Consider the following 26,412-nt stretch of genomic DNA (forward strand, 5'->3'; position numbering starts at 1 on the left):
AGCTCACATGGCCGGGGCGTAGCCAGGTCGGGACTCCAGTCCAGGCAGAGCAGAGAGAAGTATACTAGTGAGGAGGAGGGAGGAAGAAGTGGGAAATCCCAGCTGAGGAGAGGTCTTTTTTTCCTTCATCTGATGTTAGGGACCACCCAAGCACTGGCCCCAGACGCCCGCCATGGCTCTGCCCATTTGCTGGTCTGATGATCTGAGAACATCTGTTGCTTCTCGTCCTCTGGTCTCACAGTTACAAGCGGACAGGAGCGTGTGGACCAGGCATCCCGTGTGTGGACGTGATCTGGCCTAGCCCACAGGCCTGCTCTTTTATGCCAGGCTGCAATTTTTTGAGATTACTCAATGTTTGGAAAGGAAGCTGGGCCAAGGACAGACCTTTGGTAAGAGGCACAGGGTGTTTAGAGAATCACCCCTCCTCCTCCTCCTCCTCCTCCCGGTCTCCTCCCCCAGGAGACTCAGAGTTGGAAACACCCCGCAGGGAAAATTGCTGCAGCAGTTATCACAGGACACGGACCGCCCCTTCCAGGCCCAGCTGTTCTCTGGGGAAGCCTGGCTGGCAGCTCACACAACCCCTTCCAAATGGTCTTCAGAGGGAGACAGCGATGCTCCTGGCCCTGCCTGTTCTTAGCAGCCATTGCAACCTCCTGTGTCCCAGGCGTGGCCAGCTTGCAGCCCTGGGGGAGGCTTCTGCTGTGCTGGTTAACTGGTTAACTGGGCACTGGCATAGACAGCCTGGATTTCTCATGCTAGTTCACATGCTCACCAGCTGTGTGATATTGGGTGAGTCATCTAATCATTCAGAACCTCAGTTTCCTCATCTGTAAAGTGGTGAGAACAGTAGCATTGACCCACAGGTCACTGTGAGGATCAGACAGGGGAGTGAGTAGAGAAGCGAGCGTGGGGCCAGTGCGTGAATTATGATCTAACTAGGCCAAACTCGCCCAGGCCCCGCCCAATATTTTTGCCATTCTGGGCTTCCAGATGGCATGCCTTTTTCACTGGGTACTCTTCTGTGACCTTCGTTTCCGGACAGAGGTACTGAGGATGGAGATAACTTGAGCCTGGAGCGGTTGTCTTTGGTGACGGTGGCAATTGTTCCACCCAGGGCCGGCTTCAGGGTGTGTGGCCTGAGCAGTTACATGGAGCCCATGCTGAGAAAGGCCCCATGCTTAGGCCTCTGTGCTCTGAGACTACTGTCTTGAAATTCTTCATAATGTTATTTTTGAGTCTGTGTTGTGTGCGTAGAGCCCAGTGGGTCAGTGGAGCACGCGCTGGGGGGCCTCAGAGCCCGGGTCCAAGCTCAGCCCCATCCCATTGCCTCCAGGGACGGCTCTTGGCCCCTCTGCTCCCTTGCTGACCCAGTGATCACTGTCAGCCAGCGGGGGACTGCACATGGGCAGGAACGTGTGGGGTTGGGCCTGTGCATCCTACCCCCCAAATCAACCACAGGGACACCAGGGGCCCTAGAGAAGCTGCCTGTGTCCCATGAGTATCCCCAGACCCAAGGGAATGTGGCAGGAAACAGTAAATGAAAAGCACCATGGGGGCCGGGCACGGTGGCTCACGCCGGTAATCCCAGCACTTTGGGAGGCACGGGGTATGTGCAAGGACGTTCGCCGTGGCGTTATTTATAATAGAGACACCAGCTGCACGCCCAACAGTCGGGGAGGTCAAGGGCACAATCCCCACTGAAGGATCAGGCACAGCCATTACACATCACATCACAGACGAGGACTTACTGACGTGTGAAAAACTCACGACATTTGCAAAAGAGGGAAAAGTCAGCTGCCAAGGAGCGTGCACCACAGACTCTCGCTTGCATAGGCGTGCAGGGAATATACGCAGGAGAAAAATATTGAGCTGGTTTATCCTTAAATACCAACAGCTGTTCTCCTCAGGTGGGTGATGTTTTTCTCTTCTGGGTCTGTTTTCCAACTCTCTGCACTGAGCACACATCACTGACATCAGTGCACAGAGGGTACTGTGGGGCAGTGGCCAAGGCTGGGCGTGCAGACACTGGAGGCAGACTCCCTGGGTTCAAAGCCCAGCTCTGCTCCTGACTAGTTCTGGGACCTTGAGCAAGGGATTTAACTTCTCCAGGGCTCAGTGTCCCCATCTGCAAACAGGGAAAGTAATGATACCTTTCTCAAGGAGTCAAGGTACAACTCACCACAATAGGGTCGGCGCTGATCTCCTTGTTTGCCTTTCTTCCTAAAACCCCTGAAAGTTTCTTCTTTATATCCTGGCAGCAACTGCAGTGCCAGGCACATAGCAGGTGTTCTCATAAAGTCTGCAGAATGAATGAAGGAGGGAGTTCATGAATTCATATAAGGACGGAGATTCACACGCCGGGATACAGAGATAGTATCAGATGAGTTAGTACATGCAGGGGGCTTAGAGCACTGTCTAACGTTTAGAAAACTGGAATTATCATTATGGTAAAGAAATTATGTAAGAGGAAAATATTGAGAGAACAATATGAACCAATTTTTTTGAATGGTATAGAAATGTTTGTTTTGTATTGTTTTGTTTTGTTTGTGAGACAAGCTCTTGCTGTGTCACTCAGGCTGGAGTTTCAGTGGCATAACCACAGCTCACTGCAGCCTTGACTTCACGGGTTCAAGCAATCCTCCCATCTTAGCCTCCCAAGTAGCTGGGACTACAGACGCATGCAGCCATGACTGGCTAATTTTTACCTTTTTATTTTACAGACGAGGGTCTTGCTATGTTGCCTAGGATCGTCTCAAACTCCAGAGTTCAAGTGATCCTTCTGCCTCTGCCTCCCAAAGTGCTGCGATTACCAGCGTGAGCCACACTACACACGGCTGTTTGGTTTTTTTCTTTTGAACTTCTCTGCATTAAGAATAGTTGAGTGAAGCATGCGTTACTTTTATAATTTGGGAGGACACAAAATGTTACTGAAAGAACAAAAGTGAGAGGGTAGTTCACAAAATGCTGATGGGAAACACAAGGTGAAGCCAAGTCAGCCGAGCCCACGCCCTGTGCACGTCACGGTCGTGTGTGGGTGAGCTTGTCTCAGGCCCTTACTCCCGCCCCCATATACCAGGTTGCACGTCTTCTCATTCATAAAGAACAAGACACCCAGAAGGCCGATGTCAATGCTGAGTTATAGGCTCTGAAAATATCTTCGGCTAAATCTCTCATTAGATAGATAGATAACATAGATACCCATATATAGAGGTACATGTCTCTATTTATCTATGTAAGAATTATAAGCTCTTTTTTATTTTTTTGAGACCGTGTCTCGCTGTGTTACCCAGGCTGGAGCGCAATGGCGCGGTCTCAGCTCACTGCAAGCTCCGCCTCCGGGGTTCAAGGGATTATCCTGCCTCAGCCTCCCAAGGAGCTGGGATTACAGGCATCTGCCATGCTGCCCGGCTAATTTTTGTATTTTTAGTAGAGACAGGATTTCACCATGTTGGCCAGGCTCGTCTTGAGCTCCCGACCTCAAGTGATCCACCTGCCTCAGCCTCCCAAAGTGCTGGGATTACAGATGTGAGCCACCTCACCCAGCCAGGCTCTGAAAATATCTACAGCTAAATATCTTGTTAGATAGATAAATAGATAAGGTAGATATCCATATAGAGAGGTGCATGTATCTATCTATCTATATCTATCTATCAAGAGAACCTTTAACTCCAGCTGTAAAAAAGAATATGTCCAACTCTTGGTCCTCCACGTATTGCCCCAACACAGTGCTCACCACGATAGGGTCATCGCTGATTTACTTGTTTGCCTCTCTTCCTAAAACCGCTGAAAGTTTCTTCTTTGTATCCCTGGGACCTACCACAGTGCCGGGCACACAGCAGGTGCTCCTGAAGAGTCTGCTGGATGAATGAGAGGCAGTGCATGAACTCCTATCAAAACAGAGATCCACATGTCAGGGTACAAAGACAGAACATGAGGATTAGCTGTGTCTGGGGTGAGGACAGGTCCAGGAAGGATCAAAGATGGGCAAGTAAGGCTTGGAAGGGTGAATGTGTGTGATCCCCAAAGAAAAGGTGAGAAGGAGAGATGGGGAACAGCCATCCAGTCAGCAAGAACATCATTTAAAGATCCTTGATCACACCTGTAATCCAGCACTTTGGGAGGCTGAGGCAGGTGAACACCTGAGGTCGGGAGTTTGAGACCAGCCTGAACAACATGGTGAAACCTCGTCTCTACTAAAAATATAAAAATTAGCCAGGTGTGGTGGTGGGTGCCTGTGATCCCAGCTACTCGGGAGGCTGAGGCAGGAGAATAGCTTGAACCCAGGAGGTGAAGGTTGCATTGAGCTGAGATTGAGCCATTGCACTCTAGCCTAGGTGACACAGAGACACCAACTCAAAAAAAATCAATAAAATAAATAAAAATAAAAATAATAAAGATCCTGTAAGTGGGCTGAGTGTGCTGGCTCACACGTGTAATCCCAGCACTTTGGGACACTAAGGAAGGAGGATCGCTTGAGCCAAGGGGTTCAAGACCAGCCTGAACAACATGCTGAGACCTTGTCTCTATAAAAATCAAAGAAAAGGGCCAGGCGTGGTGGCTTATGCCTGTAATCCCAGCACTTTGGGAGGCTGAGGTGGGTGGATCACAAGGTCAGGAATTGAAGACCAGCCTGGCCAACATGGCAAAACCCCAAACTAAAGATGCAAAAAAATTAGCTGGGCATATGGGCAGGTGCCTGTAATCCAAGCTACTCAAGAGGCTGAGGCAGGAGAATTGCTTGAACCAGGGAGGTGGAGGCTGCAGTGAGCCGAGATCACGCCACTGCACTCCAGCCTGGATGACAGAGCGAGACTCTGTCTCAAAAAAAAAAAAACAAAGAAAGAAAGAAAAAATAAAGAAAAGAAAAAAATAGCTAAGTGTGGCATCTTGCACCTGTGATCCCAGCTACATGAGAGGCTGAGGCAGGAGGATCCCTTGAGCCTGGGAAGTGGAGGCTGTAGTGAGCACTACATGAAAGAAATCTGTGATCCTTTAGCAGCCATTTCCCATTTTACCAACTCCTCTCCCCTGGCAACCACTCACCTACTCTCCGTCTCTATGGATTGGCTTGTTCCCGACATTTCACACACATGGAATCATGCAATGTGTGGTCTTTTCATGTCTGGCTTCTTTCACTAAATATTACGTCTTCAAGGTTCATCCCGCTGTAGCATGAGGGAAGTGTGACAATTGATGCATTGACCGATGAAGGTTACATACATTCATTCCACACATATTTACTGAGCACCTACCGTGTGCCAGTCTCGGGGGCCCAGCCAGGAGTAGAACTGACAGTGAACCCTGCCCTAAAGGCTTTCTGGTTAGGGAGGAGAGGCAATAAACCGGATAAACAGTACATTATTTGGAATATTAGACTCTGATAAGAGCTCAAGTGAAGCGTGCGGTAGGAAGCTGGGTTGAGAGAGAGGGGATAAGACTTTAAGTAGAGTGGTCCCCAAAGACCTCGCCGCAGGGGGGCCGCAGGGACGCTCCAGCCCAGCCCGGAAGGCGAGAAGCGCGGTGCCCGCCCCGGCGACTCCGGGCCAGCAAGGAGGTCCCAGCGCACGCGTTGGTCCCTCGAGGGCCGTGGCCCTGCGTGTCCCGTCTACGCCGTGGCCCGGCGCCTGGGACGGTGGGTGGCACCGGGGCGCATTTCGAGCGGCAGGGCTGCGGCCTACCTTTGAAGGGACCGAGTCGGACGTCGCGGGGCGGGGGGCGGACACCAGGAGTCCCAGGGGCGCGAACGACGGGGACGCCCACCCCGCGAGCCCACCCCGTGGCCCCCGCGCCCCGCCCCCGGTCACAGGCCCCGCCCCGCGCCGCCCGGCCCCGCCTCCCCGCGGCCGCCGCCATTGGCCGCGCGCGCCGCCTCCGCCCTCGGCCTCGCACTTCCTGGCGGAGCCATGGCTGCGCAGCGGGCCGGCCGGGGGGCTCCTGCGCCCGGGCCCCGCCGCCCCGACCGCCCGGCCACGCCGCCCGGGCTGCCCGCGCCGCGTCCGTAGCGCGTCCTGCCAGGTGGGCCTCCGCGCGCGCGCACCCTCCAGCCCAGGACCGCCGGGAAGCCGCTCCCGGCCGGGGCGGGGGGCGAGGGGCGGGCGGAGATCGGGAGGGTCCCCGGCCCTGCGAGTCGCGACCCCCTGCGCCCCTTGGTGCCGGGGCGGGCGGGTGGGCAAGTGGGGGCGCCTCGGCCCCGGGAAGAGGCTGGGGGAGGGGCCGCCGCCCCCGCAGGTGACACAGGTGCGGCCTGTGCGGCCCGCCCCGTGCGTGGCAGGTGAGTGGCTCCGGCTGAGGGCCGTCCCGACTCCGCTTCCTCGCCGGCGGTTGGAGCCTGCCCGGGCGGCCGTTGCGCCGAGTTCCGCCGGGGCTGTGGGGTCCGAGCGAGCGACAGCGGCGCCCCAGGAGACCCCACGGGCGAGTCGGTGTCCGCAGCGTCGCTTCCTCCCACGCTGAGGTCGAGAGGGAGCTTGGGGAGGAGGCTCCCTGGGAACCCTCCGGTCCGGATGAGGCCTGCGTCCCGTGTTTACTGGAAGACCTACAGTGACTTGGGATTGTCACTGTGTGTGTTGGGGGGGGTGGCCTTGACCCTTCACCTGCTTTCAGAAAGTGTCGGAGGCCGCTGACGTCCAACACGGGTGGAAATCAGCCCCCACCCCCACCCACTTGCAGGAGACGGCGAGGAGCCTCCGTCCCCGGAAACTCTCTCTAGGTATCTTGGCCTAGAAAAGAAAGCGTTGAGCGTTAGAGGGCCAAGCTGAGCCCGGGCAGGCTGCCTGGGGTGGTGGAGAGAACGGACACCTGCTGCTTTCTGCTCTGTGACCTTGGGCCTCCCCCCTGGGGCACCCGAGCACCGAGTGTCACTGTGGGAGCCACGGTGGCACCTGTCTCGGAAAGTGAATGTGGAGTGAAGTCGGGGCCGCAGTAAGCACTGCACCAACGCTACTTTGCTTCTCTTCCTTCTCGGGGCCCTCCGGCATCTGGGCTCTCCAGCAGTCGGGAGGGCCGGAGGTGGGAACAGCTTGTCACTGCCACAAAGTTCCTAGTTTGTCGAGCGAAGCTAGTTGCCCCTTCTCTCCCTAGGGCAGTTGCACAGGACGGACTGCGCCCTAATTCATTCCTCCCATGGGAACACTGGAGTCCCCAGTTATCTAAGAACAGTGCTGACTTCTTGTCACATTGTTCTGTATTAGTAAAGGCTGTTTGTTCAATAGGTAACAGACTCTTCTCATGAACTCAAATAGCAGGGGAAAAAAATCCCCTTTAAAACCTTAGTATGTGACTTGTGCTAGTGTTAGTTGGCAAAGTCCCTTCTCTGTGTTCCCCTCCTTTTTTGAAGCACCTCCCCCCACCAACTCTGCCTGCAGGCATCTCCCCACCCAAGAGCCAGGCAGTGTAGCCTAAGAGTTAAGAGCCTGGAAGCTTCCCTGAGCTGTGTGACACTGGGCAGCTTATGTCACCTCACTGCTCAGCATCCTCCAGTTGCAGTGCTGGCCTCATGGGGTTGCAGTGGGGACTGAGTGAAGACATGGAGAAGCACTTGGGGACAGTGTGTGTCTAGAATGTACTGTGAACGTGGTAGTCATCACTGTACCATGCTCACCCACATCATGATATTTTTAAAGTGTGATACTGTCAAACCCTGGGCCTCACTCAGCAGTGTGTCATGTGATAGGTCCAGGTTTTGAAGCTGGACAGACCCAGGTGTGATTCTCAGCCATTTACTAGCTTTGTGACCGTAAGATGAATATCCTCATCTGGGAAATGGGATAAAGGATATCATCCTGGCCAAGTATAATCTTTGTGGGGGTTAAATGGCACATGTAAGTCCCTTAGCTTGGTTCCAGGGTTGTAGTCTGGGCTCCGAAATTATAGCATCATTATAACCTTGATGTGGCCAAAAGGTCATTATTTGTAGGAAGTGGAGTAAATGACATGGCCGTTGGCAGACTTTAGATGATAAAGGAATGCGAGTTAAATATTCCGTTCAATTCTAACAGCCTTTTTCTCAACTCAGCGTAAAAGAGTTCTTTGTAGTGCACCGTCCTCCCTCCCTCCTTCCTCCGTGTGACTGTTTCCACTGTCGTCCTTGGTATCTGCCAGCAGGGCCTGAAATGAATGAATGACTTAGAGTTACCACTGCATGCTCAGAAATCCTGTTCTTCTCCTAGGGCTGAGATCTCTTTAATGATGGAGGGAAGCAGGCAGACGCGAGTGTCTCGGCCATACAAGATCAGCGAATCTTCAAAGGTCTGTGGATGTTCCCTCACCACCTGTGCAAAATTGCCTACAAGTGTGATCCTTTTTCTAATTCACTCATTTCTAATCACAGACTAATTTTTCTGTCATTGGTGTTGTTAATCTCCTTAATGACAAGTAAAGGTAGAAATGGGCAAGGAGTGGAAACTCACAAACTCAGTGGGAAGTATGAGGGACGTTAGAGATGCCACGGCCAGACGTCTTCGTTTTTTGGTGTGACATTCCAGAGCTTTCTCTGTGTGAAAGCTTGACTCATTGATCAACCTGAGGAGGAGGGTGGGACAGGAAGAAAACTATGGGATTCCCATGCCCACGTCAGGGCTCAAAAACTCCAAGGACTGGTCCATGGAGAATCCAGCCTTGTACCTTAGGGTGATGACAGCACACTGTGTGCCTGGAGCTTAAGGGCCTGGAGTCCTCGTCCCTAGTCATGACTCCCCGGGACCCAACAGCAAGTGAGGATGAGTTCCCAGAGCCAAGCTACTGGGGGAGTTTTAATTAGGAATATGTAGCCTGGCCCCACCTGCCACATTGAAATCCAAGAGCAAGACCCGGGCTGCTATACTTTGAATAAACTCCTGTCCCCACAGCTGCTGTTGGTAAAGATTGGGGGGGCGGGGAGGTGGGGGCATTGGCATGAGGTTCCTGGTTACAGCTGTCTCCTTATTATAGATATTCATAGTGCCTTCTGTTCTTTAGAGGTATCCCTTTTGGAGATTAAATTTTCTGGTTACCTCAGATCATAGATTCTCAATGAGTATGATATTGCCCTGAAGTGGGTGAAAATTGGTCCTTGGGAGGGTGGAAGGAATTTTACTCCTTTTATGCATAAGACACAATTATATATACACAGTACATGAGCACACTGTGGTGTTAAAATTTTGCTGGGAAGGCTATTGGGGGAAAAATCTCAAAAGCCTTCTTGCGGGGGTGATAATGAAAAAAAGACAAACACTGCTGTAGACAAAGGGAGTTGGGAGCAGCCTATAGATTTGAGAAAAAGGGGGAAATTAGAGCCTACAGATTCTAAAAGAAAAACTGGCTGTCGTTTTCTTTTTTTTTTTCTTTTTTTTTTTTTTTTTCTAAAGATGGGGTTTCTCCATGATGGCCAGGCTGGTCCTGAACTCCTGACCTCAGGTGATCCACCCACCTCGGCCTCCCAAAGTGTTAGGATTACAGGCGTGAGCCACCGTGCCCAGTCTGGCTGTCGTTTTCAAGAGAGGTTGGCTCTCCCGAGAAATGACCTCCTATTCCCACGTGAGTTCACCAAGAAGGTTCCTGCCAAGTCCAGCTTTATTGAATGTGAGAACCCAGCAAGGTCTCACTGCTCGCTCAGAAGGGCTTTGTTTCAGGGCTTGGCTTGGGAGACAGTGCTGCTTTCTAAGTTTGACGGCACTGGAAATCTTTGTCCCTTAACGCCAGGACCCTGACTTTGTTTCTCTCTGAACCAAACTTCTTAGGACTAGGTTTCGGTATCACTTGATGATGTTTCTCGCTTTTTTGTGTGTCTTTTTTTGAGGCGGAGTCTCACTCTGCTGCCAGGCTGGAGTGCAGTGGCACAATCTTGGCTCACTGCAACCTCTGCCTCCCTGGTTCAAGCAGTTCTCCTGCCTCAGCCTTCCCAAGTAGCTGGGACTACAGGTGCACACCACCACACCTGGCTAATTTTTGTATTTTTAGTAGAGATGGGGTTTCTCCATGTTGGCCAGGATGGTCTCGATCTCTTGACCTTGTGATCCACCTGCCTCAGCCTCCCAAAGTGCTGGGATGACAGGCATGAGCCACTGCACCCAGCCTGTTTCTAACTTTATTTTTAAGAAGTGCCCAAATCAAAAGTGTACCTGTGAATTTCTAGACATTAAACACACCTATTACCAGCAGCCAGACGGGCAAAAAACAGAACCCTACCAAACCCTCTCAGACGGTGCACTCGAGAGTCACTGTCCCAGCCCCACCACAGTGGTTCGGTCTGCTTTTGAGCTTCATTTAAATGGGATCTGCGGTGTGTCTGGTTTCCTTTGCTCCACATCGTGCCTCTGAGACTCACTGTGTTGCTGTGTGTAGTTTGAAGCAGTAGACTGCGCATTCTCAGCATGTTGGAGTCTCCGCACCACGTGCCCACACTGTTCACCTGTCTGCCCTAAGATGTGTTGCTCAGCCAGGCACAGTGGGTGGCGCCTGTAATCACAGCACCTTGGGAGGCCAAGGCGGGAGGATCTCATAAGCTCAGGAGTTTAAGACCAGCTTGGACAACATGGCTAAACCTCGTCTCTACAAAAGATACAAAAATTAGCTGGGCATGGTGGCACACACCTGTAGTCCAAGATCCTCGGGATGCTGAGGTGGGAGGTTTACTTGAGCCCAGGAGGCAGAGGTTGCAGTGAGTTATGATTGCACCGCTGAACTCCAACCTATGTGACCAAGCAAGACTCTGTCTCAAAAAAAAAAAAAACAATGTATTGCTCCATGCTGAGACTAAATTCATTTTCCACATCTAATACCCTGTACCTCCTGCCTCCTTCCAGGTATAAGCCCCTGACTACCTGAGTTTCTCCCTCTGCTCGGCCTTGCATTTGATTAAGGTACTAAAATAAGAAATATAGAAATGAACAGGACTCCTGCCATCAGAGAATGCTGTGGATTGCAGCTTCTAAATTACCTGAAATGCTGAAACTCTTGTTACCGATGTCCCTTAAAATTGGGAAATCGACCAGCTGCAGTGGCTTACGCCTGTAATCCCAATACTTTGGGAGGTTGAGGTGGGTGGATGACGTGAGGTCAGGAGTTTGAGACTAGCCTAGCCAACATGGCAAAACCCTGTCTCTAGTGAAAATACAAAATTAGCCAGGCATAGTGATGCATGCCTGTAGTTCCAGCTACCTAGGAGACTGAGGCAGGAGAGTCACCTGAACCAGGGAGGGAGAGGTTGCAGGGAGCCGAGGCCTCACCATTGCACTGCAGCCTGGGCGACAAGAGGAAAACTCCATCTGAAAAAAGAAACAAACAAAGATTAGCTGTGGGTGGTGGCACGTGCCTGTAATCCCAGCTATTCAGGAGGCTAAGGCAGGAGAATCGGGAGGCGAAGATTGCAGTGAGTCAAAATCGAGCCACTGTACTCCAGACTGGGTGACAGAACAAGGCTCCGTATGGAAAAAAAAAAAAGGGAAATCGTGTGCGTGTGTTTTTGGGAAGTTGTCATCTATGCAGCTGTGCCAAAACACCAGAAGCAGGTTGCAGCTGAGACCCGTGTACAGCGTCACTCCAGCCCACTTAGAACAGATACCCTGTAATACCCTGTAAACCCACACTGCTCTTGCCCCTGCTCCAGCTCACTGGAGCGATGGCTTCCCCCTTGGCAGCTGTTAGTGGGGCTTTCCCAAGGCCTGCCCCTGGGGCTCTTCCCCTCTTTACACTGAAGTCTGGAGTTGCGTGTATCTCCATCTAAGCATGGTAGGGCCAGCACCCTACCAGTGTGGAGACAGCCAGGGCCCCGGCTGGCAGATAGCCTTATGCCCTTACTTGCATCTCTCAGGCCACTAAGCCTGCACTATTACTTGATCAATTAATTTCCTTCCTTTAGCTCGCACCCAAGAGGGTCCTCCAGCCAGTGTCTGTAGGAGCACAGACCATTCCTGCTTAATTAGAAGCTGAGGCCTGGCACAGTGGCTCATACCTGTTATCCCAGCACATTGGGAGGCTGAGGCAGAAGGATTGTTTGAACTCAGGAGCTCAAGACCAGCCTGCGCAATGTAGTGAGACCCCAATTCTAAAGAAAATAAAAGTAAAAAATAGCTGGGCGTGGTGACAGACACCTATAGTCCCAGCTGCTAAGGAGACTGAAGCAGAGGGATTGCTTGAGACCAGGAGTTTTTTGTTTTGGTTTTGAGATGGAGTTTCGCTTTTGTTACCCAGGCTGGAGTATAATGGGGTGATCTCGGCTCACTGCAACCTCCGCCTCCGGGGTTCAAGCAATTCTCCTGCCTCAGCCTCCCGAGTAGTTGGTGCCACTACACCCAGCTAATTTTGTATTTTTTTTTTCTTGATTTCCTTTTCTATACTCATAAAAAAATATGGAACTCTTCACAAATTTGCGTGTCATCCTTGTGCTGGGGCCATGCTAATCTTCTCTGTATCATTCCAATTTTAGTATATGTGCTGCCAAAGCGAGCACTAATTTTGTATTTTTAATAGAGACGGGCTTTCACCATGTTGGCCAGGCTAGTCTCGAACTCCTGATCTCAGTTGATGCACCCGCCTCGGCCCCCCAAAGTGCTGGGATTCCAGGCGTGAGCCTCCGTGCCCAGCCAAGCCTAGGAGTTTGAGGTTGCAGTGATCTCTGATCTACAACTATACACCAGCCTGGGCAACAGAGCAAGACCCTGCTTCTAAAAATGAAAAATTTTTTAAAAGCCCATTGTAGGCCAACCTGGCTCTCTCTGTGAGTAACCAGGATAAACAGCGATATCCATGCATGTGACCTGTGAACCGAAAAGCCAGCCTGTAATGGAAGAGCAGTGGAGCCTGGCTCTCTGCACTTGGAAGGAAACGGCAGGTACTGTCTGCGTGGCATCCTCTGCAGGTTGTGAGACCGTGGCCTGCTCCTGTAATGTGGTCAGAGCATTGCTGTTGGAATTGGCTAGACGTGGAAATACCACAGGGAAATAAAGTGTCTCAATGACAAATGCATACACGGCAAGGAAAAGAAGATTCAAAGGGGAAGAAAAAAATAAAACCCACTGCTGGAGGACACATGTTAAGAAGTAGCTTTTAAGAATTCAGAGCCTGGGCGGCTTAGGGAAACCCTGTCCCTCCAAATTACAAAAATCAGACAGGTGGGCCGGCCGCAGTGGCTCACACCTGTAATCCCCGCACTTTGGGAGGCCAAGGTGGGCAGATCACCTGGGGTTGGGAGTTTGAGACCAGCCTGACCAACGTGGATAAACCCTGTCTCTACTAAAAATACAAAATTAGCCAGGTGTGGTGGTGCATGCCTGTAATCCCAGCTACTCGGGATGCTGAGACAGGAGAATCACTTGAACCTGGGAGGCAGAGGTTGTGAGCCAAGATCGCACCATTGCACTCCAGCCTGGGCAACAAGAGTGAAACTCCGCTCAAAAAAAAAAAAAAAGAAATCAGACCGGTGTGGTAGTGTGTACCTGTAGTCCCAGCTACTCAAGAGGCTAAGGTGGGAGAATTACTAGAGCACAGGAGGTCAAGGGCAACATAGTGAGACCTTGTCTCTGCAAAAAATTTCTTAAATTAACCAGGCATGGTGGCACACATCTGTAGTCCCAGCTACTCAGGAGGCTGAGGTGGGAGAATCACTTGAGCCCAGGAGATCAAGGGTGCAGTGAACTGTGATCATGCCACTGCGCTCCAGCCTGGGCGACAGAGTGAGACCCTGTCTCAAAAAAAAATAATGCAACCCCGGCCGGGTGCAGTGGTTCACGCCTGTAATCACAGCACTTTGGGAAGCCAAGGTGGGCGGATCACGAGGTTAAGAGATCGAGAGCATCCTGGCCAACATGGTGAAACCCCGTCTCTACTAAAAATACAAAAATTAGCCAGGCGTGGTGGCACGCATTTGTGGTCCCAGCTGCTTGGGAAGCTGAGGTGGAAGAATCGCTTGAACCCAGGAGACGGAGGTTGCAGTGAGCCGAGATTGCACCACTGCATTCCAGCCTGGCAACAGCAAGACTCCCATCTCAAAAAAAAAAAAAAAAAAAGAAATTCAACCCGTAGCTGCTAATACCTAATAGTCCTTGGTCAGTTTCCTTCCTCCCACTACATTTTCCCTTTTCTGGCCCAGTGCCCAGACAGGTCTTTACCTCAGTCACCCTTGAATAGACCAGCTAGCTATGTGATAGTTTTGAATCATCTGTTTCTCCCTATGTTGAATTTATCTTTTATTTATTTATTTATGTGGAGACAGGATTTCGCTTTGTTGCCCAGGCTGGAGTGCAGTGGCACAGTCATGGCTCACTGCAGCCTCAAGCTCCTGGGCTCAAGCGATCCTCCTGCCTCTGCCTCCTGAGTAGCTGGGAATACAGGTGCATGCCACCACACTAATTTTTATTTTCTTTGTAAAGACAGGAATCTCGCTTTGTTGCCCAGGTTGGTCTTGAACTCCTGGCCTCAAGTGATTCTCGTATCTCAACCTCCCAAGCATTGGGATTACAGGCATGAGCCACCATGCCTGGCTTGAACTGTCTTGTTGTTTGGTTTGGGGGTTTTCTGGATGTTTTTTTTTTGAGACAGAGTTCTTGCTCTGTCTCCCAAGCTGGAGTGCAGTGGTGTGATCTCAGCTCACTGCAACCTTCACCTCCTGGGTTCAAGCAATTCTCCTGCCTCAGCCTCCCAAGTAGCTGGGATTACAGGCACACACTACCATGCCTGGCTAATCTTCATATTTTAAGTAGAGACAGAGTTTCACCATGTTGGCCAAGCCAGGCTGTAGCCATCGTCTGTCCAGCAGGCAGAGGTTGCAGCGAGCTGAGATCATGCCACTGTACTCCAGCCTGGGCAACAGAGCAAGACTCTGTCTCAAATAAAAAGAGAGACAGCAAGCGTGCACAAGCCGAGGTGGGCAGATCATAAGGTCAGAAGATCAAGACCATCCTGGCTAACACGGTGATACCCTGTCTCTACTCAAAATACAAAAAATTAGCTGGGTGTGGTGGCAGGTGCCTATAGTCCCAGCTACTTGGGAAGCTGAAGCAGGAGAATCCTTGAACCCGGGAGGTGGAGGTTGCAGTGAGCCGAGATCATGCTGCTGCACTCCAGCCTGGGTGACAGAGAGAGAGAAAAAAGAAAATGAAAAAAGAAAAAGGAAACAAACACGATACACATGCATACGCAGAAACACCTGTACCTGCCACAGCGCCCTCTGATGCAGTATTTTATTTCCTGCTTTCTTCCATTTCATCTTATAGAGAATGCCGGTCAGGACCCGCTGGGTTGGTCCAGGACCGAGCAGGCTGCTGTGCCGTCTCTGACCTGTGTTCTCTGTCCAGGTGTACCACTGGGCCGACCACTCAACCACTGTGCTGCAGCGGCTGAACGAGCAGCGTCTCCGCGGCCTCTTCTGCGACATCGTCCTGGTGGCCGATGAGCAGCGCGTGCCAGCCCACCGTAACCTGCTGGCCGTGTGCAGCGACTACTTCAACTCCATGTTTACCATCGGCATGCGGGAAGCTTTCCAGAAGGAGGTGGAGCTGATCGGCGCCTCCTACATCGGGCTCAAGGCCGTGGTGGACTTCCTGTATGGCGGGGAGCTGGTGCTGGACGGCGGCAACATCGACTACGTCCTGGAGACGGCCCACCTGCTGCAGATCTGGACGGTGGTGGACTTCTGCTGTGAGTACCTGGAGCAGGAGGTGAGCGAGGACAACTACCTGTACCTGCAGGAGCTGGCCTCCATCTACAGCCTCAAGCGGCTGGACGCCTTCATCGACGGCTTCATCCTGAACCACTTTGGCACGCTGTCCTTCACGCCCGACTTCCTGCAGAACGTCTCCATGCAGAAGCTGTGTGTCTACCTGAGCAGCAGCGAGGTGCAGCGGGAGTGTGAGCACGACCTCCTGCAGGCCGCCCTGCAGTGGCTGACGCAGCAGCCAGAGCGCGAGGCCCACGCCCGCCAGGTGCTGGAGAACATCCACTTCCCGCTCATCCCCAAGAATGACCTCCTGCACCGCGTCAAGCCGGCCGTGTGCTCGCTGCTGCCCAAGGAGGCCAACTGCGAGGGCTTCATCGAGGAGGCCTTGCGCTACCACAACAACGTGGCGGCCCAGCCCGTCATGCAGACCAAGCGCACGGCACTGCGCACCAACCAGGAGCGCCTGCTGTTCGTGGGCGGCGAGGTCTCCGAGGGGTGTCTGGAGCTCAGTGACGACACCTGCTACCTGGACGCCAAGAGCGAGCAGTGGGTCAAGGAGACGCCGCTGCCCGCCCGGCGGAGCCACCACTGTGTGGCGGTGTTGGGGGGCTTCATCTTCATCGCCGGTGGCAGCTTCTCACGGGACAACGGAGGGGATGCGGCCTCCAATCTTCTTTATAGGTATGACCCCCGCTGTAAACAGTGGATCAAGGTGAGATTAAAGCCAGATTATTTCTTTTCTCTTGAGGACTGTCTCGGTTTTCTTAACCTAGCCTTGACTTTCCTTACCTCTCTGGGGCCTTGACAACTCTCCTGCTTCTGAACGAGATGTGACGATAAAGCGACAGGTGGCATACCCTGAGCCCACACACTGGACAGGGGGCGGGGGAGCTGATCGACCCCCTTCAAGGAGGGGCCCGTCATTCTTCAGAGCAGTGCTGCCTGGTGGGGCTTTGCGTGTGAATGGAAGGGCCTTTGTCTGCACTTTCCAATACGGTAGCCCCCAGCCACACATGGTGACTGAGCACCTGAAATGTGGCTGCTGTGACTGAAGAAGTCAGTTTTCAATTTTATTTCACTTTAACTGATTGGCGTGTAAGTGTATACAGCCACACGAGGCACGGCTGCCATATAGGCAGTAGCATGGATTTAGATATTTGATCTGTGGTGCAGTGTCCCCAGGTACTGGAGTCCCTGCGGGGCTCCTCTGGGAGCATTTTGGAAGGTAGTTTAAGGAGGCCCCTAGGGCTCACGCCTATGGTTGGGCATGTAGTGTGGCCTGATTCTGGGAAGAGGGTGGGCCTTGATGTCAGACCTGAGGTCTCGTCCCAGCCTGGCTAAGTCGTAGCGGGGGAATTTCAGATTCTCGTCCTTGCCACATGTTGCATTCCCCTTCTGGGAATTCATGGAGGGACGCTACCCTTCCAGGGCCTGGGGTGGTGGAATGCAGTAGCTCATGTTGATTGGCAAGGCCCTGGTGTAGGGAAGGTGTCTCCTTTCTGCTGGGAGCACTCTCCAGTCCCCCGCTCCCTGGGACAATCCATCTCAGCCTTTGTGCTCATACCTCAGCGTCACCCCCAGCTCAATGCTGTTGGCAGCTTGAAACTCAGTTAGAATGGACTCCAGCTGACCTTTTGATTTTATTCTCAGAAATCTGAGACCACCCTCCAAGGTCAAAGCCTCGTTACTAGAAAGGGGTAAAGGGGTAAAGGGGTAAAGGGTCCCTGGCTTTGGATCCTCCTCCCCGAAGCTTGGCAGCAGTGGCAGCCTGAGCCCCTCCCGCGGGGCCTTGCTCCGCGTGTTCTGCTTGGATTTGTTTTTTTAAAAAAGGACAGAGGGCAGGTGCGGGGGCTCACGCCTGTAATCCCAGCACTTTGGGAGGCCAAGGCGGGAGCATCGCTTAAGGTCAGCAGTTCAAGACCAGCCTGGCCAATATGGTGAAACCCTGTCTCTACTAAATAAACAAAAAATTGGCTGGGTGTGGTGGCTCACGTTTGTAATCCCAGCACTTTGGGAGGCTGAGGTGGATGGATCTCAAGGTCAGGAGTTTGAAACCAGCCTGGCCAACATAGTGAAACCCCATCTCTACTAAAAACCTCATCTTTACAAAAAATTAGCCAGGTGTGGTGGCAGATGCCTATAATCCCAGCTACTCGGGAGGCTGAGTCAGGAGAATTGCTTGAACCCAGGCGGTAGAGGTTGCACCGAGCCAAGATCAGGCCACTGCACTCTAGTCGGGGCGACTGTGGGAGACTCCATCTCTAAATAAAAAGTAAACTATAAAAATTTTTAAAAAAATTAAAAAATTAGCTGGGCATGATGCACACCTGTAATCCCAGCTACTCAGAAGGCTGAGGCAGGAGAGTCGCTTGAACTTGCAGTGAGCCAAGATTGTGCCACCGCACGCTGCACTCCAGCCTGGGAGACAGAACGAGACTCAGTCTCAAAAAAATAAAAAAGTTGGCTCTTCTACTTTCTTTTTCTTTTCTTTTTTTTTTTGAGACATGGTTGTTCTGTTGCACAGGCTGGAGTGCAGTGGCGCAATCTCAGCTCACTGCAGCCTCCGCCTCCCAGGTTCAGACAATTCTGGTACCTCAACCTCCCGAGTAGATGAGATTACAGGTGCCCACCACCAAAAATTAGCCTGGCTAATCTTTGTATTTTTAGTAGAGACGGGGTTTCACCATGTTGTCCAGGCTGGTCTCAAACTCCTGACCTCTAATGATCCACTCACCTTAGCCTCCCAAAGTGCTGGGATTACAGGTGTGAGCCACTGCACTTGGCCTCTTCTGTTTAATTTCCTGTCGAATGCCATGCCTGCTCTGTTTTAACATGAATGGCTGTCAGGACTAATTTTAAAAATCTGATGCGGGGAGGCGAAGGATGAATTTTTATTTCAGAAAACCACTAGATCAGCAGTTCTGAACCCTGTGACCCACAGAGTTCCCATCCACGAGGCAGATCACATGACCAGACAAGTTTGGGGATTCAGAGCATCTCCATCCCCGTTTTGGGATTCAGGGTGTCTCAGGGAAACCTCAGGGGCTCAGAGCTGCCACCTGAAAAAGGCCTTTCATTCAGGTGCGTTTCCCTTTGCCAAACTCACTTGGCCGCCGTCTCACCCTCCGGGGCTATGTGTTCTGCAGACACATTTGGGAAACGCAGCTCCAGATGTTGATGTGTTGCGTGTTCAGGGAAGGGAAGGTACAGGTGTCTCACTTCCACAGGTGGCCTTCATGAACCAGCGCCGCGTGGATTTCTACCTTGCCTCCATCGAAGACATGCTTGTGGCCGTCGGTGGCCGGAATGAGAACGGAGCACTGTCTTCAGTAGAGACGTACAGTCCCAAGACCGACTCCTGGTCCTATGTGGCCGGCTTGCCAAGGTGATCTGGGGCTTGGAGGAAGGCTCTCCAAACGGGATGGTTTTAGGGACGTAGTTCAGTCCATGTGCCTCACATTCTGGGCATGTTGGCCTCCAGTTCCAGGAAAGAAATCTTCCGGCTTGTTGGTAGCAGCAGGTACATGATGAGGGGCAGAGGGCATGGTGGTGCGCAGTCCGGGCTCCGGTTTCAGACTCAGGGCAAGGGTCAGCTCTGCCGCCACGACAGACGTGCATCCCTCTGTGGCCTGAGTCTGTGCCTTCGCCGACTTTCAGAGGGTGAGGGACCGACCTGAGGACCTCCCTGAGGTTGCCCTGAAGGAACTCAAAGAGATGCCGGTGTCTGTGCTAGCTCTGAGATGCAAGCGTGGGTCTTCACCCCGCTCGGTCTTCAGTTCCTCACCTGTAGAGTGAGGTGATCATCATGCCCGCTCCACAGCACTGTTGTGCAGAGCAGATGCGGTGCCACTTGTGAACCTGTGTCCACATGCAGGGAGTGCCCCAGGGTGGCCCTCACCCTCCTCAGTCTCCCTGAGTCCAGATGTGCATGTATCGAGCGTTTGTTATTGTCGTGGGATTAGCAGAAGGTGCACGCCATTTTTTCCGCCAGTTCCCTGTTGCTATACCCAGCAGCGGACATTTTGAACCAGTCTTTGCTGTGGAATACATCCCAAGCGGTAGAAGTGTGCGGGGTAAGCACTCATGTTTTTGTTTTTCTCTTTTTGAGATGGAGTCTCACTCTGTCACCCAGGCCGGAATGTAGTGGCATGATCTCTGTTCACTGCAATCTCCGCCTTTCAGGCTCAAGCCATTTTCCTGCCTTGGCCTCTCGAGTAGCTGGAACTACAGGCGCACACCACTATGCCCAGCTAATTTTTGTATTTTTAGTAGAGATGGGGTTTCACCACGTTGGTCAGGCTGGTCTCAAACTCCTGGCCTCAAGTGATCTGCCCACCTTGGCCTCCTAAAGTGCTGGCATTACGGGCGTGAGCCCCTGCATCTGGCCTTATTGATCCATTCTTAGTCACTGGTTTGCCTGATGGTTCCCACTTCCTGGCACAGTTTTGTGGGTTTTGAGGAACGCAGAGCAACATGAATCCACCATTATACCATCATGGAGAATCATTTCACTGCCCTAAACGCCCCCCGTGCAATCCCATCCAACCCTACCTTCCCTCTCCCCACAGCCCCTGGCAGCCACTGATTTTGCTGTCTCTATGGTTTAGGCGAAACTTTTCCCGAGCACCAGCGCAGTTAGAATTGTACCATATGTCACATTCCCTCTCTGATGTGTAATTCATCGGGTGCATGTGGGCCTGCTAGCACATTGTTCTCGTCATTTCCAGCCATTGTGAAAAGGGTGATGGTCCTGTGACTGTCCCATTTCCCAGATGGGGTGAGGGAGACTCAGAGAGGTTGGAGCTGGGTTCTGGCCCAGGTGGCCTGACTGCAAAGCTGTCTAGTTCCCTGCCCTTACCTGCCATTTCTTGGCTAATGACAGCTGCTGTCTAGAAAGTATTCGTGGGGTGCCCACTCCTGGTATTCTTAAATCTTCATGGCCCCCTAAGACGGCAGGTCGTTCCCAGGCTCAGGAAGGGTAAGCCTGGCACAGCCCTGAGCTCTCTCTCTCTCTCTGTGCCCGTCAACTCTGCAGGTTCACGTACGGCCACGCGGGCACCATCTACAAAGACTTCGTGTACATCTCAGGGGGCCACGACTACCAAATCGGCCCCTACCGCAAGAACCTGCTGTGCTACGACCACCGGACGGACGTGTGGGAGGAGCGGCGGCCCATGACCACGGCGCGCGGCTGGCACAGCATGTGCAGCCTGGGCGACAGCATCTACTCCATCGGGGGCAGCGATGACAACATCGAGTCCATGGAGCGCTTCGACGTGCTGGGCGTGGAGGCCTACAGCCCGCAGTGCAACCAGTGGACCCGCGTGGCGCCGCTGCTGCACGCCAACAGCGAGTCGGGCGTGGCGGTGTGGGAGGGCCGCATCTACATCCTGGGCGGCTACAGCTGGGAGAACACAGCCTTCTCCAAGACCGTGCAGGTGTACGACCGCGAGGCCGACAAGTGGAGCAGGGGCGTCGACCTGCCCAAGGCCATCGCCGGCGGGTCCGCCTGTGTCTGCGCCCTGGAGCCACGGCCGGAGGACAAGAAGAAGAAAGGCAAAGGCAAGAGGCCCCAGGACCGGGGCCAGTGACCCCACCGTCACCTCCCAGGCCCCTGTAGACCAGCAGCGACTTCTTAGAATTCCGGAAACATTATGTACAACTTAGCAGCTTTTTTTACTTTTATGATTCTTGGTATTTCTATGATATCACAGTAACCGATTAAATACTATTATAACTTCACATAATCTTGCTTGAATAACTAACCCTGGGCCCAGGCAGTGAGCAGCCCCTTTGTACCTTTGCAGGCCTTTGTCCCATGCTGCCATTCCTCGTTGGGTCCTTGCTCACCATCCGCCTGAGAGTAGCTGGCACTTGGGTTACTCAGAAATTTTTATAGTGAAGCTTGCGGCCTCAAAGGGATATATATCTTAGATCACCTAGTCCAAGCCTCCCCAAACCTGGCTGAGCTTTTAAGAATACTGATTCCTGAGCCGCCTCAGAATTATGGAATCCAGAACCACCAGGAGCGGGGATGAGGTGGGGCCCAGAAACTATTTTAACTGGTTCTTGGAATTCTGGGCATCAGGCACATCTGGGAAGCACTGGCAAGGTCAGGTGTGTTTGTTTTATGAGTGAGAGCACAGAGACTCCCAGGAGGGTGGGTGGGAGGGTGGGTGAGGGAGTGAGGGAGTGATGGGGGTCACACAGCTCCCTGGACTGTCAGGTGAGCTGTGGCAACTTCCCAGCAGGGAGCTGTTCTCCATAGCGGGTGAACGTTGCTTCTGAATAATTCCAGCTTTCATTGGAAACCTTGAATTCTAAAAGATGACAGGCAACCAAGAATGAAAATAGGTGTGAAGCTCTTTATAAATATTATTCTGTAATTGGTGCATTTTTTTCCTTTGGCTTTCTTTCTTTTTTTTCTGAGCTCACTATCTTTTGTATTACTGATGTACTCAGCTCCCCAAATCTGTTTATTTCTCAGGAAAGAAAAAGTGATCGCTACAGAATTTGTGATTGTTCTCTGACTCTATCTTGAGGCACCGTGTGGATCCCTGAGAAGGCAGTGGAGGTCTCCCCCCAACTCCCATGCCAGGTCTCGCCCGAGTTTTCTGCTGCTAAGTAGTTTCATGCTGCTGGGCAAATTCTTGAAGAAATAGACTTGTTCCCTCGTTCATCCCCCTTGGCCACAGGGTTAGATGAGATACCTCCAGGCTCCTCGGCGTCAGGGCTCCTCAGTCTCTGAGCTGTTCATACCCTGATGGCATCCCTTTTAGGATGCACTGACTCCTCCTAGAGCAGGTATCAGTGTCGCTTGCCCTTTAGGAGGGCTCTGGGCTGCCCGAGTGGATAAGAAATGTGCAGAAGTATGGGAGGATAGCAGTGTGGTGGGTTTTAAGCATGGGCCAAGGAAGGCGTGAATGAGCTGAAGGCAGAGATAGAAAACTTCAGGATATGCTTCATCTTCATTCCTAGTCTAACACCAGTCTTCCTGCAGACAGTTCTGGGAGCAGGTATCAATGTCGTTTGCCCTTTAAGAGGGTTTTCAGCTGGCCAAGTGGATGAGGATCAATGTGTTAAGATTGATACTAGACAAGGAAAAAAATCTTAGTTAACATTTATTTCCATTTCTTCTGCTTCTTTACTGCACCTCCTTTCCCTTCTCTACAGGGTTTACTGTGTTTCCGTTGGTCTGTTTCTGTAGCCATGCAGGAGAGATGAGAGCATTTGGGGGACTGAAAGCTTCAATAGCCAAGTGCCTGCCCTCCGTTGTGAGTGAGGTGAGCAGTCTGCATATTTAGCTAGCTAGTCATTTGCATGTGAAGTCCCTGGAGGCGTACAGACTGTTGAGAGATTCTGCAAGGCATACAAACAAAGCCAAAAGCTGTGACCTCTGGAGCTCGGCAGCTCTGGTGTATGAAAGGCTCTGAGAAGTCCTGCATTCATTTACCCTTCCATTAACCCAGCATTTCCAAACTTCTTTGAGCCTGAAACTTTTTTGTCTCATACCTAGTCCCAGGCCTCCACAAAACACGTTTTGCAGAACTTCTGCCAGCTTTGGGGTAGCTCACCTCCTTCCTGTTCTGGAAAGGTTTTACTGCTTGAAGACCCCTCAGAAGGTAGGGAATGGTGCACACGGTCTCTCCTCCCCCGCTCAGCCTAGGTCATGAACAAATGGGTGGTGGTTTGACCTGAATCTCGGGCCGTTGGGGAAAGCACGTAGAAAGACTCTGTGAGTGATTTGAGGAGCGGGATAGCTTTGACCCTGGGGAGGGGAGAGCCACTGGTTTTTAGCCTAAGCCAACTCTGCTGTGTTTTGCTTCTGGGACTTGTCCCTGGAGATGTGTGAACTGCTGACTTCCATTCTGATTTTCTTGTGCCTCGTGGGTTACATGTGACATCCTGTGCCTAAAATTTTGTGGTCTCTCCTGAGACTATTAAGGTGGTTTGTAATTTACATGGCTTGGAATCTAATATTAATAAGGTTGGGAGCGCTCCTTAGGAGAATAAACGAGTTTCATCTTGTGGGCCAACTCCTAGTATTTGTTGGGGACTACACTGTGACAAGAAAGGTTTTTGAGCTTGTTGGGGTCAATAGATGGGCACACGGGTGCCACGTGGTGGTACCTGGGGCAGGGTTTTGTTGTTTGTGTTTGTAAGTTGAAAAGTCACTCTGTTGTGCAGTCTAACTGAAAATGGAAGAGACCACGCCTGGGCAACATGGCAAAATCCCATCTCCACAAAAAAAAAAAAAAAATACAAAAGATTAGCTAGGGATGGTGGGACATGCGGCAGTCCCAGCTACTTGGGAGACTGAGGTGGGAGGATCACCTGAGCCTGGGAGGGTGAGGCTGCAGTGAGCTATGATCATACCACTGCACTCCAACCTGGTGACAAAGTGAGACCCTGTCTCAAAAAAATAAATTGGTGCTTAACTCCGACGGGCAGAGTTTGGGCTGTACCTATGCAGTGGCCATTTGAACTGCGCAGTCACGATAGTAGGGCTTCAAACCAGAGTGACGAAGGCACAGGCTCTTGTGGGCTGCCATTTTGAGATGGAAAGAGCCACGCGTGTCACCATGTTGTTAAACTGTCCATGCTTCAGGCTGTTCTGCGGGAATTTTGAGAACACCTGGATCTTTTTTATTTTTTTAATCTTTCAAAATAAGCCTGGCAGGCTTCTATGTAGGTTTGGGCTTTTCTCATTTCTAAAGAATTAAAGTTGTAACTTCATGTTAGTTGCAGGTTTGGGGTTTGGTCCTTACCCAAGTTGGAAAGTGGTGTGCTTAAGACACAAATGTATTACCCTAACAGAAGGGAGGGAATAGACAGCTGATGAACCCTTGTTGCTTATGGCGATCTTTCTGCTGTTTAAAATGCACAGAGATTATTTTATCAACTTACTGTACTTGGCATGAAATTGGTATTTTTATCCTTCTGCCATTTTATTGAGGCTACCAAGTGGGTTCCTCTGAGCAGAACCACGTGTGTATTTTTATTGAGTGCCCCCACTCATGATAAGGTGACCTCATGGAGACCCAGCAACTAACCCTAAGGGGTGTTCAGCTTTCAGGTGGGCACCCAAATGATGAGGGGGAAGTGGGGTTCGTCCTCTGAGGTCCCGGGTCCTACTTTGTGAGCTCAGGTGTGTTCACCTGTGGTTCAGTGTACCTTGGCCCCTAAGCCAAGTGACCTTTCAGTGACTTGCAGCAATTGGGAAGTGAAAGGACCTCTGCCGCCCCCAACCCTCTGTAGAGCCACCGACCTTCATCCTTCACCCTGGTCCTCTGTGGTGTAGCAGCATCTCACGGGCCTTGTGGCTCTCAGAGTTTGTGGCTGGAACCCGTCCACCGGTTCCCAAACCTGGAGAGGCAGGTGCAGATGACGTTTGGACCTCCTGTGTCTCCATGGACTCTGAGTGCCTGGGAGGGGAGGGAAAGGCATGGCACCCTGGCCTCCAGGATAAATGCCTGGAGTATAGGGCAGCGCCATGGGCATGCGGAGACCCTGTCCTGTGCCTCTGCCAAGCCTGGCAGTTTTAAGAGTTTTTTGAAATGTTTTGATACTTTTTGATACAATTTGCTAATAACCGTTTTGTAGAATGCCTGCCGGGGTTTTCCACCTCTTCCCCTTCCTCCAGCCCCTTGATTTGTGCTGGACAACAAATGGCCAGTGGGCTGCGCTAGGACCTCGCCTCCTGTGGCTTTGTCTTGGATCTTGCCCTTTGTCGCTGATCCAGTACAGCTCTAGAATTTCGTGGATTTGCATGCAAAGTCGCACGCGGCCAGGGGGTATGACTGTCTCAGACCCTCAGCTGATTTGCCAAGAGGAAACCTTAATTCCCTTGAGAGGGTCTGGGTTTCTTCCAAAGCTCCTACCTCAGTGGCGTGCAGAGTTGGAGAGACACCTGAGGGCTGGTCCATGTCCCACCTTTGCCATACGGGTCATTTCTTGATCAAATACATGACTGGGGTCCTGGTTTACTCCCGTCCACCCTTTCTTTTAAAGTATTCTTAACATGAAATCCACAAAAGCAGAAACAGTGAACCATTCTTGCACTTTACTGAATCATTGTCTTTAGCTTTAGAAGTTGTTAATTTCTTGTTGTTGTTTTTAACATGAATAGTATGTGTGGCTTCAGAAGGTGTGTGGGGATCTCAAGAAATTGTCCTTTGCGGCCGGGCGCAGTGGCTCATACCTGTAATCCCAGCACTTTGGGAGGCCGAGGTGGTGGTTCACCTGAGGTCAGGAGTTCGAGACCAGCCTGGTCAACACGGTGAAACCCTGTGTCTACTAAAAATACAAAAATTAGCAGGGCTTGGTGGCAGGCATCTGTAGTCCCAGCTACTCGGGAGGCTGAGACAGGAGAATCGCTTGAACCCAAGGGGCGGAGGTTGCAGTGAGCTGAGATCATGCCACTGCACTCCAGCGTGGGTGAGAGTGAGACTCTCTCAAAAAAAAAAGAAAAGAAAAGAAATTGTCCTTTGGTTGCCTTAGTTACTAGAGTTGAATGAATGTACACATTTGGTATTGGGGGCTGGTGGGGCGGGGGGAGCAGATAGATAACCCCTTCCTTTTCTATTTCCTTTGAGAAAAGAGACTCCACCTTTTCAAAGTAACTTAAAGCCATCTTTACAGATAGCTTGTAATGTAAGCAGAGCGTCATGTCCTTTGGCTTGATTGAGGTTAAATCATCAACCACAAGCCCCCTTTCAAAATCAGCGAGATACTTGATGATTGTGATTAATTGGGTATGTTCTGCCGCCGACGTTACTGAAATC

The 26,412-nt window shown here is 51.7% G+C and overlaps 1 protein-coding gene, 1 long non-coding RNA gene and 1 other non-coding gene across 5 annotated transcripts; 1 reads left to right on the forward strand and 2 right to left on the reverse strand.

Annotated features, from left to right (window-relative positions):
- Positions 1–509: 509 nt before the first annotated feature.
- Positions 510–5,443, reverse strand: LOC135277214 (uncharacterized). Of its 3 annotated transcripts, XR_010344787.1 has the most exons (5): positions 5,253–5,443; positions 5,044–5,165; positions 3,734–3,857; positions 2,706–2,862; positions 510–2,299 (listed from the first exon to the last, which is right to left on the reverse strand). It is a non-coding gene; the product is annotated as an uncharacterized LOC135277214 (long non-coding RNA). The 3 variants fall into 3 exon arrangements; XR_010344788.1 differs by having other exon boundaries at positions 3,734–3,854; positions 5,044–5,443; XR_010344786.1 differs by having other exon boundaries at positions 5,044–5,443.
- A 2,722-nt stretch (positions 5,444–8,165) lies between these two features.
- KLHL36 (kelch like family member 36) lies at positions 8,166–21,309 on the forward strand. The gene is made up of 4 exons (XM_012466124.3): positions 8,166–8,244; positions 15,267–16,340; positions 18,856–19,013; positions 20,664–21,309. Exons 1-4 carry the CDS (start codon positions 8,182–8,184, stop codon positions 21,217–21,219), a joined length of 1,851 nt encoding a protein of 616 aa, XP_012321547.2. The 5' UTR covers positions 8,166–8,181; the 3' UTR covers positions 21,220–21,309.
- LOC135277345 (U6 spliceosomal RNA) lies at positions 12,318–12,424 on the reverse strand. Its single transcript, XR_010344960.1, has one exon. It is a non-coding gene; the product is annotated as a U6 spliceosomal RNA (small nuclear RNA).
- Positions 21,310–26,412: the final 5,103 nt, after the last annotated feature.

Source organism: Aotus nancymaae, unplaced genomic scaffold, assembly GCF_030222135.1.
Source record: "Aotus nancymaae isolate 86718 unplaced genomic scaffold, 86718_ANA_hifiasm-v0.15.2.pri h1tg000030l, whole genome shotgun sequence".
Taxonomy (NCBI): Eukaryota; Metazoa; Chordata; class Mammalia; order Primates; family Aotidae; genus Aotus; species Aotus nancymaae.

What these genes read in the sequence shown, in the direction of transcription:
- KLHL36 (XM_012466124.3), top strand. Translation starts at nt 8,182, where the DNA reads ATGATGGAGGGAAGCAGGCAGACGCGAGTGTCTCGGCCATACAAGATC. An exon ending in GCTGTAAACAGTGGATCAAG is followed by an intron (nt 16,341 to 18,855) that starts GTGAGATTAAAG and finishes TCACTTCCACAG; the next exon opens with GTGGCCTTCATGAACCAGCG. An exon ending in TATGTGGCCGGCTTGCCAAG is followed by an intron (nt 19,014 to 20,663) that starts GTGATCTGGGGC and finishes TCAACTCTGCAG; the next exon opens with GTTCACGTACGGCCACGCGG.